The sequence below is a fragment of the Perca flavescens genome, chromosome 9 (genome assembly GCF_004354835.1).
Source record: "Perca flavescens isolate YP-PL-M2 chromosome 9, PFLA_1.0, whole genome shotgun sequence".
Lineage (NCBI taxonomy): Eukaryota > Metazoa > Chordata > Actinopteri > Perciformes > Percidae > Perca > Perca flavescens.
The window spans coordinates 17,924,135-17,939,496 of NC_041339.1; the positions used below are offsets into that span (position 1 = coordinate 17,924,135).

Consider the following 15,362-nt stretch of genomic DNA (forward strand, 5'->3'; position numbering starts at 1 on the left):
GCCAGATGGATTGCTTCGCATGGAAAACTGGAGCTCGCGAGATCAGGATGGTCTCACGAGGATATATCACCCCCCCCTTGAAGTTAAATGGACTCCACTGCTCCACATGTTAGCAGCTGATACCCACTCACTCATGTGTAACCTAAGGCCATGAAGCTCCACCTTACTGATGGAGAAACTAAGGTGCCAACTCCACACACACACACACACACACACACACACACACACACACACACACACACACACACACACACAACACACACACACACACACACACACACACACACACACACACACACACACACACACACACACACACACACACACACACACACACACACACACACACACACACACACACACACACACACACACACACACACACACACATTACCAAACTGTGTTGGATCTGTATCATGCATGTATGCAGGGGAAGCTCAAATGACTTACCATTTCCTGCATAATTCAAAGTGTTGCCGACTCACCTGCATCCCAAAGTTAGCAGGGAGAAGGAAAGTATAACTGAACAACTGTATTTCTTTGTGCTTTAACAGTAAACTGGGTGACTTGGGCAATAGACATTTTAAAATTTAAAAAAAGGACTTTCATTATGATTGAGGCCTCAAATTGATTGAAAATAAAAATGGATAGAAACATAAACTTTCTAAACTGGGAACACATAGTCAACAATGTATGTTGTTGACTATCCATCACCAGTGTCCTGATGGTAGCACCTGCCAGCGTTAACAGTTTCCCGTATGTTTGCTTTAGGTCTGGTTTTATGAACACGTTTGCCACAGGACAGGATGTTGAATTAAGCGATACCTAACATATGCAAACACATTAAATGAGCCCAACCCTTGTGTATGTTTTTAATTCTGTCCTTGAAATCACATACTTCACTTTGACATAATTACTAAATGCATATGGTCAACTTTTGTCATAAGTCTAATATAAGAAGTGCAAATACCACTGATTTGTATCAATGGTTTGTTAACTGGTCTACTAGTGCTTTGGCCAATAATCTGAGATCTCACTGTGACTGAGAAAGTCATGAGGAGTCGATAGCTTGAAAGCAACAGTCGACCCATCTATTGATCACATTAGTGACAAAAGCACATACTGTATTTCCTGTCATATCTGTGTTATACTGGTTCGACGAAGCCCTTATGCTGACTGACAAAAACAAACACAGAACAGATTTCACAAAGCTACGGGACGATCAATCCATCCAACGACCAATCTTATTTTTCTCATAAAAGGTCTTTACAGACAGACAACTACGGGCCTGGGTGCCGTGGTCCAGTGAAGGCCTGTGGTGTGTCTGCAGAATATATCTGATGTCCTTAGTCTCAAGTCGGACGTGCAGTTCCAGCAGTCCTTAAATCACACATCTGCATCGGTAGCAGTTTTTGCAAGCAGATATGACTCTGCAACAGTGTGTGTGTGGAGTCATACCCTTTGTAGACATGTCAAAGAATCTGGCAGATCTTCTGAAGGGCGTTTCTTTCCTCTTGTCTTGCAGTGTGACATTATAGCAATCAGGCTTCAGCAGTCCATCAAGCACAATCTGCAGCCTGATGATGGTGGTCACATTACCTTCCTCCTGTATGGTGTGAATGGGAACGGTTGTTTGTGTATTCACGCATATAAAAGCAGATCTTGGAAATGTCATAATCATACCAGTTAACCATCATCCCCTCCCCTTGACACTTGTACCCTCATAACCCTCATTTTCTGTTCCGGTCTTTTACTTCTCTCCTCGATCCAGCTCCTACCTGCTCATCCTTAACACTAACACTCTGTTCATTCCTCTAATCCTGTCCAGCAGGCTAACTCGTGTGTGTGTGTGTGTGTGTGTGTGTGTGTGTGTGTGTGTGTGTGTGTGTGTGTGTGTGTGTGTGTGTGTGTGTCAGTTGGTCTCGTAGGAAGAAAGCAGCGCGGCGTCCACAGGCTCCATGCAGGAGGGGCAGGTGAAGGATCTCATCAGCCAGTCATCTATACAGTCCATGTGATAGATGTGCATGCAGGGTAGGAACCGAATGGGGTCTCCGTACACAAAGTCCATCATACAGATGACGCACCTGTGTAGGTGAACACAGGTACATTTTGTTAGGGATTGGATATGGACAGCACAGAAATGCAGAAAAAAATGGAAGTTCAATAAAAAATTATTTTGCCACTTGACACTACATTGACTTGCAGTGCATTATTCAATTTAAAATGTGAAGGACAGTGCAAGTGTCTACAAAATACAAATACAGTAGGTTGAGTAGAACTATTCATAGGTTTTAAACATGACACTAGACTATAAAACATTTTTTATAGATTGTATAATACACACACTACTTTTACAGCAATGTGCATTACTCTAAAATGCCACGACAATGTATATATAATGTATAACCATCCATCTCTGTATTATAGCAGGGCATGCACACTAATTATGACAAACTAAGTTCTCACGACGACATTTGAATTTATTTGCATGTGACAACAGCCAAGTTTAACTTCATAGGTTATTTTGTGGTTAATTGTTTTGACTTCTAAAAAAGAACAGACAAACACCTCAACTTCGATCAGCACATTCATTCAGTTGTCCAAACCTGCTTCTTTCAGCTAAGAAAGGATATGTTTGGGAAAAATAATCGATTCTTAGATGCATCGATTCTCTCTAGAACGATTCGATGCTCGATTCTGATAACTATCAAGAAATAATAATAATGAAAAAGAAATATATATATATATATATAAATAAACACACACACACACACATATAGGCTGTTCATTTACTTTATCACATTACATCGGATCACCTCATGTTTCATGTTCTAAGAAGCCAATTATCCACCTTTAAACATGACTGAGCCTCTGACATGGAAGATTACTGTGAGAGAAGGTGACTTTCACAAGCATGTTTAAGGCTTAAGCATCAGTAGACAAAACATTTCATTAACACTTCTGTGTGACAAATATATGTCAAAATCTAAGCATTGTCTGGCTGCTTTGTCTAGGAAGTGAGTAGCAAACTCAGATTTATATGTATATTTTTTGAAATCACGCATGGAAATGTACATGCATGAATGCCTCTGCCTCTGAATCGGAATCGAATCGTGAGGTGCCAAGAGATTACCACCCTTACAAAATATATGGCTGAACTTCTTACCCCATACGAGCCAAAACATGACCTGAGATCCTCTGGTAGGTCACTCTTGGTCACTCCCTGTTCAAAACTGAAAACTAAAGGTGATCGGGCCTTTTCTGCTCGGTGCCCCAAGTTGTGGAACGACCTACTGGAGGAGTTCAGGGAAGCCAACACATGGTCTTTTTTTAAGCGCTTTATTAATAAAGGTATTATTATTATTATTATTAGGATAATATTATTCCAGAAACTTGAATTGATTCAATTTTAGACAGTGAATTTAGATCATTCTATTTAAAGGCATTTCTAAAGACCTACAAACACCCTGCTTAAACACAGATCACTGCAGTGAAGGAGTAGCTCTCCCAACTGTGTTAGTGTGTGTAACTCCTGCTGCTGAGTCTGACCCCGGCGTTTCTACTCACTCTCTGATCTTCTTCTCAGAGCCATCGCGCCCTGGGTCGTACACGCCTTTTGGGAGGTGTTGGATGAGTCCGATTCGCTGTGCGATGCGAACCTGCTCCTCCTCGGTCAGCTGAGTGGCCAGTCGTGCTTGGCTGGGTGTTGGGTGGTAGATAGGCACATGGATCTGCTCCTGCACAAAGAGAAAGAGAAGAGCACATAAAAAAGTCAGACTAAATAACGGTCTTCTGTGGAGAGTTTACAGAGAAGTCACGATTACTTCATGCAGACACCTCACTAGCAACCCTATTTCTATTTTTCTGCTGCTCTCACACTGCTTAGGAAAGTCATAGTCAAGTGGTTGGAGGTCTGGTTTACAGCAGGAAATGGAATATGAGAGGACTTTGTAGATACCCTGCAGTACAACTAATATTCTAGTTTCATAAATCTCTCTCCACCTTTAATTCTACCATTGTGAGATGTTATTCTAAGAAAAGCAGAAGATGTTGTTCTTGTTATTACTTTCGGTGGATGTCAAGTCGGGTAGGCAGATGAACCACAGGCTTACGAAACTTTCTTTAAGTTATGGCACAAACACGTTCTATGAGCTGGGACGAAAGTGTTTATGTTTTTTTAGGGAGAGACGGAATAATGTCACCACCTGCCAGTAAAGCCTTAGTATGGAAATCCCTCACTCAGGGCATTTCACTTAGTTTCACTACACAATGAAGGTACTCAGTTGACTATAAGAGTCTCCCAATCCAACACACATTCTTTGTTTTAATATGCAATTATCCCGGATGCAAAATCGGCCGGCAGGACTGAAACTAGCACAATAACTATTGTCAATAACTGATGTAATCAATGATTGATTACAAGCCAACAATATTTCAGGGCATTTTGTGGGATTACGATCACAGGCAGTAGGTGGTAGTGTTTTCACATGCCTTGTGCAAACAGCTGCTGCAGCAGAGAGCTACACGGCCGACTTGGCTGGAGATAAGAAATGTTTTCAAACTGGTGCATGATAAAAAAAAAAAAATGATCTAACTGGTTAGCTTCATTGTAGCTAACCAGATTTAAATTGGAAATCGGATTAATAAAACAATTTCACTTGACTTAGATACAAACACCACTGAAGTCACTACAGACTGCTTATAGCAGGAAATATCTATTCAAAGTGTGGAAACTTGACTGCACTAAATTTTAAAGCAGCCAACCCCCCTCCTTCTACACTTTGTCTTCAGTTTAACCCAACTACAAACTGAACATGAAAAGTGTCAAGATGATGGTCTTTCATTATGTCTGTCATCAATCTTTTATATTGCTGCACTAAACCACATACAATGTTGTTACAAGTGTAATGCAAGTAACATCAAATCAAAATGACAAACCAGAATTTCAGTATCAGATCGTAATGAGTCAACTGAACCAAAACAATTGACAAAAATCCTATAACCACACCCCCAAACCACTAAAAGGACCAAAAAAGCTGAAGTAACATGCTTTAATTTCCTGTAAAAACAGAATGCCATACATGGACTGAGAAAGAAATGGCAGTGATAGGACAGATTGATTTACAGTTTTATCTGTTCTGGTCCTCCTTTATATCCTTGTATTTGATAAAGTAGATTAATTCCAACAGTAGAAAACAGTTACATAAATTCAGGGCAGAATAGGCATGTATATATACAGTATATATTTTTTTCTCTGTATTGTACACTACCTATGTCTGCATCTCCCTACTTTCTAAAACACAACTTGCGATTTACTCAACTCTCTCACTTTGTGGTCCGACTTCCTTTCCTTCCTCTAGCCTCATACGTTCTTATATATTCACTACACACTCCTTTGTGGTGTGGTTACTAATTCCTCGTCTCCCTAAGTGAGCCCAAAGCCTCAGAACACTGATTCTCTCCTCCTACAGCGTGCTAAACCTTCATGTCAGAAAACTGAATTGCATCCCACAGCAGGGTCATAGATTAGGCTAAGTCCACTCTAATGCCATTGAGTGAGCTCCAATATTAACCACCTGTATATCCACACTCCAGAGATGACCTTTTGATACAAGCCCCAAACACTTGAATGAATGCAACTGGAGATAAAACCGGCCTTAGCAGGGGAGAAATCTATCTGCACCCTATAACATGTATGGCTGTGTCGCTGATCTGCCTGCATACAATAGCAGGTAAAGTAACTACTGTGCTAAATATTGGTGTTCCACTTAAGTCACTCTCCTTTTCCTTCTTTCTTTTTGGCTGAATGGTAGTAGGCAGGGTTTATAAGTTAATTCAAAGATGAGTGACAAAATAAAAAGGGAGGAGGAAGGGTTACATCTTCATGCTTAACTTTACATGCTTTATGTTTACCTGCCTTAACACTTTGAAGACCTTTGTTTAAATGCTGGTGCAAATACAGTAAGTCAGTTTGCCTTTTAATTGTAACTAAAAATGATAATATATTCCTGTTGGCTGGTTTGTGATACAATCTGTCATGTGCGCAACAAAACGTTGTTAATTCCAGCTGGTTATTTTGTGCATTCACACTAAAACAGTAAACTGTTCCTATTTAAATCTGCACACATTTTGATGCAAAGCTTCCAGTTTCTTTTACCAATGACTGGGGATTTCTTCTATTCTTATTTAATGTTGCTCAGAGGTATCTTTGTCTCTTAGAATTGTCAGTCTGGTTGAACCTTAGAGCAGCATCTATGTCTTCTGCAAACCCTTTATACAAAATAACATATTTGTAAAGAGGACTTTCTACAACCTAAAAGCATTAAAGACTATTTCAAAATATAGAGTAGTCCTCTCAGCCATCTGACAGTACCCAATCAAGCTTTTGTGGCAGGTGATTCCAAGCTTTTTAATGGTAATGTAATCTCATTTTAATTCTTAAAAAGCTTTCTTTCTTTTTAAATGGTTTTCAGAAAATTCAGAACGATGACCAAGCTAGCTGTCAGCCTCTTAGCACCTCAGAATTTTATGCCATGACTTTAGTAGTTGAGGCTATCTGCTGCTCCCCTGACAGCCACTGCTTTCTCCCGTGTCAAAAAGCGACGACAGCCAGGCAGCAGCAATAAAAGCTATGGACAGGGCCTCAGAGGGGGGCAGCAGCTGGACTCTGTTTGTGTTCCGGTGGTTGACTGTGTAGTGGTCAGTAGGGCTGTCCTCGACTAAAGAAATTCTTAGTCGACTAACACTTATACAATTTTGTCGACTAATCGATTAGTTGATTTAATTGACAGAGCTGTGCGCTTTGAGAGGTGGTTAAGACTAGAAAAGCACAATATAAATGTAGTTAATTAACCATCTGTAAAACTGAGTTTCTCCACAATTAATCCTGCAAAAGCACCACTTTAAATCTTGTGTTTACCATAAATGTGCTCAGAAGTTTCTTGGAAATAAGTAATTAAGCATGAATAAGCATAAAAAATGACTAATCGACTAAAGAAATCTTAGTCGACGAAGACCAAAACGACCGATTAGTCGACTAATCGACTAAGAGGTGGCAGCCCTATTGGTCAGCAGTGTAATTGTTGTCATATGCCTCGCCCTTCCTTCATACATGGCGTGTCAGCTGGTCTGTGACAACTGTTCATTCTGTGACCTCAGGTTGACCAAAGGGACAACAATCACAGAAATGGAGAGTGAGACAGAGGGAGTAGGCGAGGGTGAAAGGGGGACTAAGGGGGGAGCCAAAGTACAGACCCTGGTTTGCTCTGCCAAGCATGCTGTTGGCTACTGAGCCGGGCACAGCAGCAGAAAACTGTCAGCCTGCCAGGCCCAGACTGCTAATAGTGAACGGGGAGGAAGGTGAAGATTGTAGGAAACAAGGAATGAGAGCAGATGCCCAGTGAAAGTGAAAAAGATAGATGGAAAGGGGAGGGATTTAGGCCTAGCTCTTCCATTTTCAGTTCAGAAAAAACAAGAGTGGGACAATGAAAGATAGAGGCACTGTCAGCCCACAAGTTCAATAACAGGCAACAGCGTCAGCTTCAAGAGCACGCAGGGAAATGGGTTAGAACCACACTAGCCCCTTTCACTTCAACATCACTGGATCAATTACTGTATCTAGGCCCGGTGCTGGTATTTGGCATCTCCTATATTGTTATAATCCACAATGTCACCACATTAAATGACTGTTCCAGAAATATTTGAAAAGTGTTTCTACTCATTGAAGATCATTAACATGTTGGAAATTGACATAACAGCAGGGAGTTCTGAATACCCTCAGAAGCTGCCAAATTGGTGGATTTTGAAAATTACAATTAAATGTCTCCCCAGCTGGACTAAAAAGGGATAGATTTTGGGTGGAATATCACTACAAGCATCACAAGAATGCCTTTAAAAAAGGGAAACACAGTGACCATTTTCCTCCTGTGCTTCCAGAGATAGCATCACCTTGATGGCTATGTAAAACTGCATTATGCAAAAACATAATCTGTTGCATGCTTGTGTATTTGTGAATATCACTGCTTTATTCCTAGTCAAGCCATGATGTAACATTTACAAAAATTGGTCCTGAGCAGGCAGACTGCTACAGTAGAAATGTATATGTGGATATGGGAAATGGGTTGCAGACAGGCAGATGACTGGGCAAAATTCCTGTTTTTAAACACGTTGTAAGAACAGTTTAGTTACAACATATTGCAAATACAAAAATGCATTTTGTCTGCAAATCTTCCAAACCTTCATCAATCAGTACAGAAAATATCTAATTGACAAATGTGGCTGCATCTTTTGTGCAAGCTAAGCAGTGTCAATATGCACTTAAAGAGAAGAAACATGAAGCATTAGCAGGCTCTGAAATCGTAGCCCTCGTTCTAGAGACTGCAGAGTAACTAAATCTTTTAACAAGACTTGCAGACACCTGCGCACAATACAGGCAAATACTATGTGCTCATTTGATCACACAGACATGCACACAGGTAACAATGACAACAATGGGAGGAGGAGAAGAATGGATATTAGCATCACAGGATGTGTTTGTTGATGTGATAATGGGACAGGCTGACGAGGTGACGATAAACAGTATGTATGTATCGCATTTACTTCATCAGCCTGGATGTTGGAGCGTTGATATAGGCTACGGGTATTAACCCTAGTATTTAGACATTAACACATGACAAAACACTTACACAAAGTATTCACTGTAGCCACACAAAAACTGTGGATAATGAACATAATGGATATATCTTGGTGGAAAAGGGAAAAGTGTAACAAAGTAAATAAAAAGTAATCATATTTTTTTTTTTTTTTTTTTATATAATCTTATTAAAAATAAACTATCAGGGGAGTCTGTACCACATTATATAGACCCTTTACAGCCTTTCACTTATGCCACTGTAATATAATGACTAAAACTACCTTGACCCCTCTGATTATATGAACCAACTGTCATTCAAAGGAAGATGAGAACTTAACTTTGAGAGGGAGTCAAGGAGAGACAAAAGAGTTATTTGAGTCCTGGTCCTTGTGGTGCGTGCTCAGAAACAGCAACCCTATGTGGCTGTGTGCCAGCCAAAGCTCACAGTCTATGTCACTGACCTGCAGTACAATGGCTTGTTTGTCAGCAGCACCGCCTCCCCCACGTCGTCCCCTAATGTTTCTTTTACCATATGAGGTCAAGACGGTAGGTAATCTGGGCTCTCTGATGGGGTGTATCATTGCCTTACAAGGCTAAAAACCAACACTACCTCAATTAAGTGACGTAGTCATGCCTGTGGTGAAGTCAGTGGCACTTAAGTTGAACTCATCTGCCTGACACATTACTGTTATCTGAACACAGTAAGGAGGTCATGCTCTTTTCCTGCCTTCCCTGATTGTAGCATTATAAGAATCATACCTGCAAACTCAGAAGGGCTGAAAAAGGTGACACATTTTATACAGCCCCCCCTTAAAAAACAACCTTAAAACTGGTCTAGTGTGGAGTAAAAAAAAGCCCGTTTTCTCTTAGCATTAAACAACATCAAATGATCCGCCAGAGCAGGTGTTTTGATCACTCTTTAACGTCAAACCAGACACCAATGGGTCTTGTTTCATTACATGTTCGTTTTCATTTTGCTCATATCTTACGACAAGATACACATTAAAAATCAGATAACAATACCAATGCAGTAGAGGAGATTGCCTTGCCAAAATCCTTCACATTGAACTAACATTGTAGGCTAACACCACAATTTGCTGATCTTACGTTAGCTGACAAGCCAACTAGCCGACAAGCTTACTTTCCATTATAACATTAAACATGTTAACAACAGCGTTAGAGAAAACAATTATAACATTGTAGGCTAACACCACAATTCACTGATCTTAAGGTTAGCTGACAAGCCGACTAGCCGACAAGCTTGCTTTCCATGTTAACAACGTTAGCTGAAAATCCCCCATGCTTTTCCTCATCTCTACTCCAGGTTTGACAGCTAATTATGAACGTCTGAAGCAAACTTTTTTTCTCCCCATTTCTTCTGACCAAGCTGGCTGAGCTCAAACCAAACTGCTGACAGCAAGCCCTTTCATCTTGAGGGCAAGGCAGGTGGTTGACCGGCTCTGTGCTCTTCAATTGTGTGTGTATCCCCTACGGTCAGTGGCGTGCACCATCTGAAAAGAAGATTTGGCCTTGGTCTTTGAGCAGAGCAGCAGGCGCTTATTTGACATGTTTTAAATCATTTCTTTCTTCCTAGGCCTCTTGTTCACACAGAAGTGAGAGAAAACGAAAGACCAGCTACAAAGTTACAAAGCTAGAAAGTTCAGCTACATGCAAACACACAAAAACCTCAGTGACTCTTTTAAAGTCTTCAAGGTGTTCCAGCCAATAAGGTTAGGCCATACAGCTCGCTGACAGCAGCATAAAGAACTTTGTGCCAAACTGAATGTGAACAATAAAAAATCCTGTCACTGCTCCCATCTCTGAGGCTTACAAGGGAGACAGGGGCATTAGAAGCCATACCAGGGGGCCCACACACACAAATTCTCACCCTCTCAAATGAAAACACACAGGGGTGCCTTATCTCTTAGCCCAGTCTCACAGCAACTAGTCAGAAGTCGTGTCACCAGCTGCTTTCCAAATCACCACATAATGCATTTTATGCAACACACTCACTCAAACAGACCTGCACTCCCTCAGCCTCAGCCTCAGCCTCAGCCTCAGACACAGACACAGACACAGACACAGACACAGACACAGACACAGACACACACAGACACACACACACACACACACACACACACACACACACACACACACACACACACACACACACACACACACACACACACACACACACACACACACACACACACACACACACACACACACACACACACACACACACACACACACACACACACACACACACACACCACTAGCCTAAGTGGTTGGCTCAGAGCTGATCGCATCCATTTAGCTTTCAACATCCACCATTCCACCCTTCCTTTGTGTATGCAGACCATAACTTCATGGACTGCAATTCTCTGATATTAAGCTAATTAAGAAAATGCTAAACCAACAGTATTCAAAATCTGTTGTTTCTGATGAAATGATCTCAAACAAGGTTGCGGCTAGTTTTAAACAGTGGCAGCCTCTGTAGTGGGTAGACTCCGCTCCAGATGCCGTAATTCACCCTCCTCTGACTCACCGCTGACTGTGGATTCCCAGGAAACATGGTCTGATCTGCGTCAACGTGACAGACGAACTTAAGTAGCAGCAGAACTTTGTAACCCTCAGGGTTAGTGTCTGATGAGTGCGATGCAGTTAAACTCTTCTACGTGCAGTCATGCTCCGTGTTTTGAAGATATTCACTTCATTGAAATTTTCAATTACCGCTCCCCAATGCATGTCTTCTACAATTAGTTAACAACGTGATTAGTTGCATGTTTTACATGTAAGCCTGAAGTGCTGCTCCTGCTTAACCTGTGGTTGCTATCATTTCCAACTAGGAATGATTGTGACAGCAAAGTGAGTCAGATCCAGGCAACCTGAAAGAAATCCTCTATATCAGCTTCCCGAATGCCCAGGAAACTACCTTGTTGTTTCCACAGTTCAACAGCTTCAGTTACCAGCTATTATCACATTTTAGACTGAACCACAGATCATAAACAGTGCAGTGAAAAGTTAAATGCTTGCCCCCTTCCTGATTTATTCAATTTTTGCACATTTGTCACACATTGTCACATCTTCCAACAAAAACTCAAAAGACAAGACGAGTGAATTTCATGTATTGAAGGAAAACAGTGATGCAACACCAACTGGTCCTGTGTAAAAAAGTAATTCCCTTTTTAGTTACTCATTCAACCAATTCATTAATTAAATTGAGTGATAATTGGGTTCAATTAGACTAAACACAATTAGGCTTAATTACTGCTAGGCCTGTTGAATGCAAACATCACCTCAATATATTATATACATTGTGTTGGAAGATCTGAAATAATTAATTGTGACAAATATGCAAAAGTAGAATAAATTAGGTAGGGGAAAATACTTTTTCATGACACTGTATAAAATAGAGAAGACCCCAGAATCCAGCACTTGAAATACAAATCTTAATTAAATAATGTTGCTTATGTTTTAGGGCTGCTCGATTATGGGAAAAATCATAATCACGATTATTTTGGTCAATATTGGAATCACGATTATTTAACACGATTAGTCATTGACTTTTGGGATGATGTCGCATTTTTTTTATTTTAAAAACAGTGAAACAGTTAAACAAATCAACAGTGACAACACAGTGAACTGTGAAACTACCCTTAATACTTTTCCTTTTCATTCAGAACACAAGAGTTTAAAATAAGAGTTTACTTGCAAAACGTAATGTGCAAAATAATTTTTTTTCTCGATTACATTTTTATTGTGATCGTTACAAGCCACAAACAATACCAGGGTTGGTTCAAATTCATTGTCTGTCTTCTGTATTCATTTTATGCAGCTTAAGCCCAGCCAGAGCTCATGTTGTCTTTGTTTGGGATCTCCCTGTTGGGATTTCTGGCATCATGTTTTTCACCATGACTAGCAAACCTCCCCCTCTGGTATGAAGGAGAGACCCCCAGCACAGTGAGAAAACTGGCCTTTACACGTAGGTCCATACTTGACAGCTTTTAAGAAAACGCCAACTTCAATTTCAAGTCGAGTATAGTGGAGCCTTTAGTCCCCTTTCTAACACATGCAGCACTTCCAAAGTGTGTTAATCTGAACTGCAAGCACACACCAAAATGGGTGTTGTGTTCTCAGGCTGTGTTCAGATGGTGAAGGTGCTGATTACTGTGGTCACCAGGGAGAAAAGAGCTGGCAGGTCTGAAAGAGCCCTTTATAAGTAGGTTTTAACTAGTTAGTTAACCCTCTTGTGAAACTCTGTCAGTAAACATACTGCACACAGATTTCTCAACATAACCGTAAGCTTAGTTAGAGCTCTTCCAAAGAAACTGAGTAATGTTTATGTTGTTTATTATACCATCTCTCCTCTATGATACCAGAGTTGGCCGCTTCGGTCTAATTACACACTGTTGTATGCCAGACATGACATACTTGTAGCAACCTGGACATGGATGCATAACAAGGACTCATGTTCAGATATTATCTTTGACTGACTGATGCAGGCACTCTGTGAGTGACATTCCACTGATAATAAATGATAATAAAATAAGTGATTTCAGCTTTTAAGATATATAAATATATAAAACAAAAAAGAAAAGGCATATTCCTTGTTGATTTTGGTTTCATAAGGAAATGTATTGATAATTACACAGATAAGATAAAAGATAAAAAACCACCGATCTATAAAGAACCAAAAAATAACATTGAGCCAACCGATAATTAGAAGCAGCTGGAGATTTCCTGGCCATATACTGTATGGTAAAAGTAAATAAGATCTTCGAAGGGGAAACCAATAATCTGTGTTTATGACATTTCAAAAATCAATCTAATACCTTGAGACTTATTTATCTTGATATCTATTTAGAAACAGAGAATCCAGAATTTGAAGTCTATTTAATCAATTATGAACGTCAAATTGTGCTTTTCAAATTATAGACAATGGGGCAAATTTTCCTCTTTATGTTGTCATCTCTGTTGGCAATAGTTACATAATTAAGTACTTCTCTATAAAAAAAAGCTGTCATGACCCGAGATTGCCTTCAGTTTCCCATGCTGTGAAAACACTTATCTTAAATCTAGTGATAAGGCTTGGCTTAGCCTAGTAACAGGTAAACTCTGCCAAGGCCTTACATAACGCATACCAGACGGTCCTTAACATAGAAAAACACACAAGAGAAGGGTTACACCATGAATCATATTTACAGCTACAACATGGCCTGTCTGTTTGCAGCTGATCTAATTCAGGAAATAAGGACACCAGACAAATAAAGTTGCTGCCCTGGAGGGGATCAGTGAAAGATGAAGCAGCTGAGCAACTTATGAGAGCCACTCTTTCACAAAACTACAAAACTCCCTCTTTAATGGAGAACTGTTCGTAGCCTACTGTTAAAGTGAACTACACTACATAATAGATGTCTGTGTGTTTCTAACGCCACTTAATATGAGCCAAAACTACATGGCTCAGTGTGTTTGAATCAAGATAGCCTTGTAATGACACTGTGCTGCTATCATATTAGCGAAGGATGAATCATAATACGATGTATGGGAAATGGTGGACAGAGACAAGACCTTCGGATAAAACAAAGCGCATTAGTATCAAGTGGGCTGGGTTGCTGGCCAAGGGTGATGTTGGGTCTGTAAACAGCTGATCTAGCCTCACATATTGTTTTGTTTAACACCTTGGTGTCTCCTTTTCTATCGGCTACAGAAAGGCAGAACTGGGCCAGACATGCCACACATCACACAAAAACCTCTCACTTTCAGATATTTAATAAATGTGGCTAATTTCAAGACAAAAACACAAAGGCTAGCTGGTCATGTTTTATTCCAGTTAACAGTTGGTTAAAGTTACCTGATAGGGGGGCGGTGGCTCCAAGTCGGGGTCAGCACCGTCTCCGTAGCTGGCACGGTCCGACTGAGATTCATGTAGCAAAGAAATATCATCCGAGGTTGGGGACTTCAGACAGTTTCCCATCTCCTTCCTTCGGTCAAACTCTCCCCTATCTCGGTGTCGCTTTACTAACGCTACTCAGCGGGATTTCACGGGCCAATTTCACAGATAACGTAATGTCAGCAGAAGAGAAGGCGTTTCTCCATGCACAGCTGATGAGTCTCCTCTCCCAGACGACGGGAGGGCTTTAACAACAACAAAACATCCCTCAGCTAGCAGCTAACGTTAGCCACACAAAGAACTAGCTTGCACAGAGATATAAGATAGCACTCGTAAAAGAGCATCTAACGTTACTCGAAAAGAAATCACAACCACACAGATTTTTTTTTTATCCGCAGAGGTAGCGAAACAAAGACAATATTAATATCCTTCATGTGGATGGACAAACCTCATCGCAGTCTTCCTGTCTGAAGCCTCCCTGGCTGTCAGGGACTTTCCAGTTTGCAGCTGCCGAACAACGAAAAAAAGGTGGGGATGTAGCAACACGAAGCCCTGCCCCATCACACAACGAACCAATGAGCTTTTAGCTACATGCAGGAAGCTCTCGGCAGCCAATCAAATTCGCGATCACATTGCTCTTAGCTGAAACATAAACACAGAGCTAAAATCGATAAATGAGTCTTTATGATTGCAATTTCTGGGTAGTTTTGCCATTACCAGTACAGGCTTCAAAATATTGTTTGCCACTCTTCCTGTTCGTCTTCTTTGTTTATTTTCAATCAAATATGAAGTGTATACTATTCCAAAGTCCTTTGTGTTCTTATCTCTGGCTGCCAT

At 40.6% G+C, this 15,362-nt stretch overlaps 1 protein-coding gene across 2 annotated transcripts; it reads right to left on the reverse strand.

Annotated features, from left to right (window-relative positions):
- Nucleotides 1-858: 858 nt before the first annotated feature.
- Nucleotides 859-15,064, reverse strand: rnf11b (ring finger protein 11b). Of its 2 annotated transcripts, XM_028587227.1 has the most exons (4): nucleotides 14,974-15,064; nucleotides 14,487-14,770; nucleotides 3,568-3,737; nucleotides 859-2,084 (listed from the first exon to the last, which is right to left on the reverse strand). In XM_028587227.1, exons 2-4 carry the CDS (start codon nucleotides 14,607-14,609, stop codon nucleotides 1,913-1,915), a joined length of 465 nt encoding a protein of 154 aa, XP_028443028.1. In that variant the 5' UTR covers nucleotides 14,610-14,770; nucleotides 14,974-15,064; the 3' UTR covers nucleotides 859-1,912. The 2 variants fall into 2 exon arrangements, with proteins under 2 accessions (XP_028443028.1, XP_028443027.1); XM_028587226.1 differs by having other exon boundaries at nucleotides 14,487-15,060.
- Nucleotides 15,065-15,362: the final 298 nt, after the last annotated feature.

Coding starts and splice junctions, on each gene's coding strand:
- rnf11b (XM_028587227.1), bottom strand. CDS start 14,609: ATGGGAAACTGTCTGAAGTCCCCAACCTCGGATGATATTTCTTTGCTA. Junction 3,738..14,486: donor AGCCACCGCCCCCCTATCAG/GTAACTTTAACC, acceptor CTCTTTGTGCAG/GAGCAGATCCATGTGCCTAT. Junction 2,085..3,567: donor TCTGAGAAGAAGATCAGAGA/GTGAGTAGAAAC, acceptor TCACCTACACAG/GTGCGTCATCTGTATGATGG.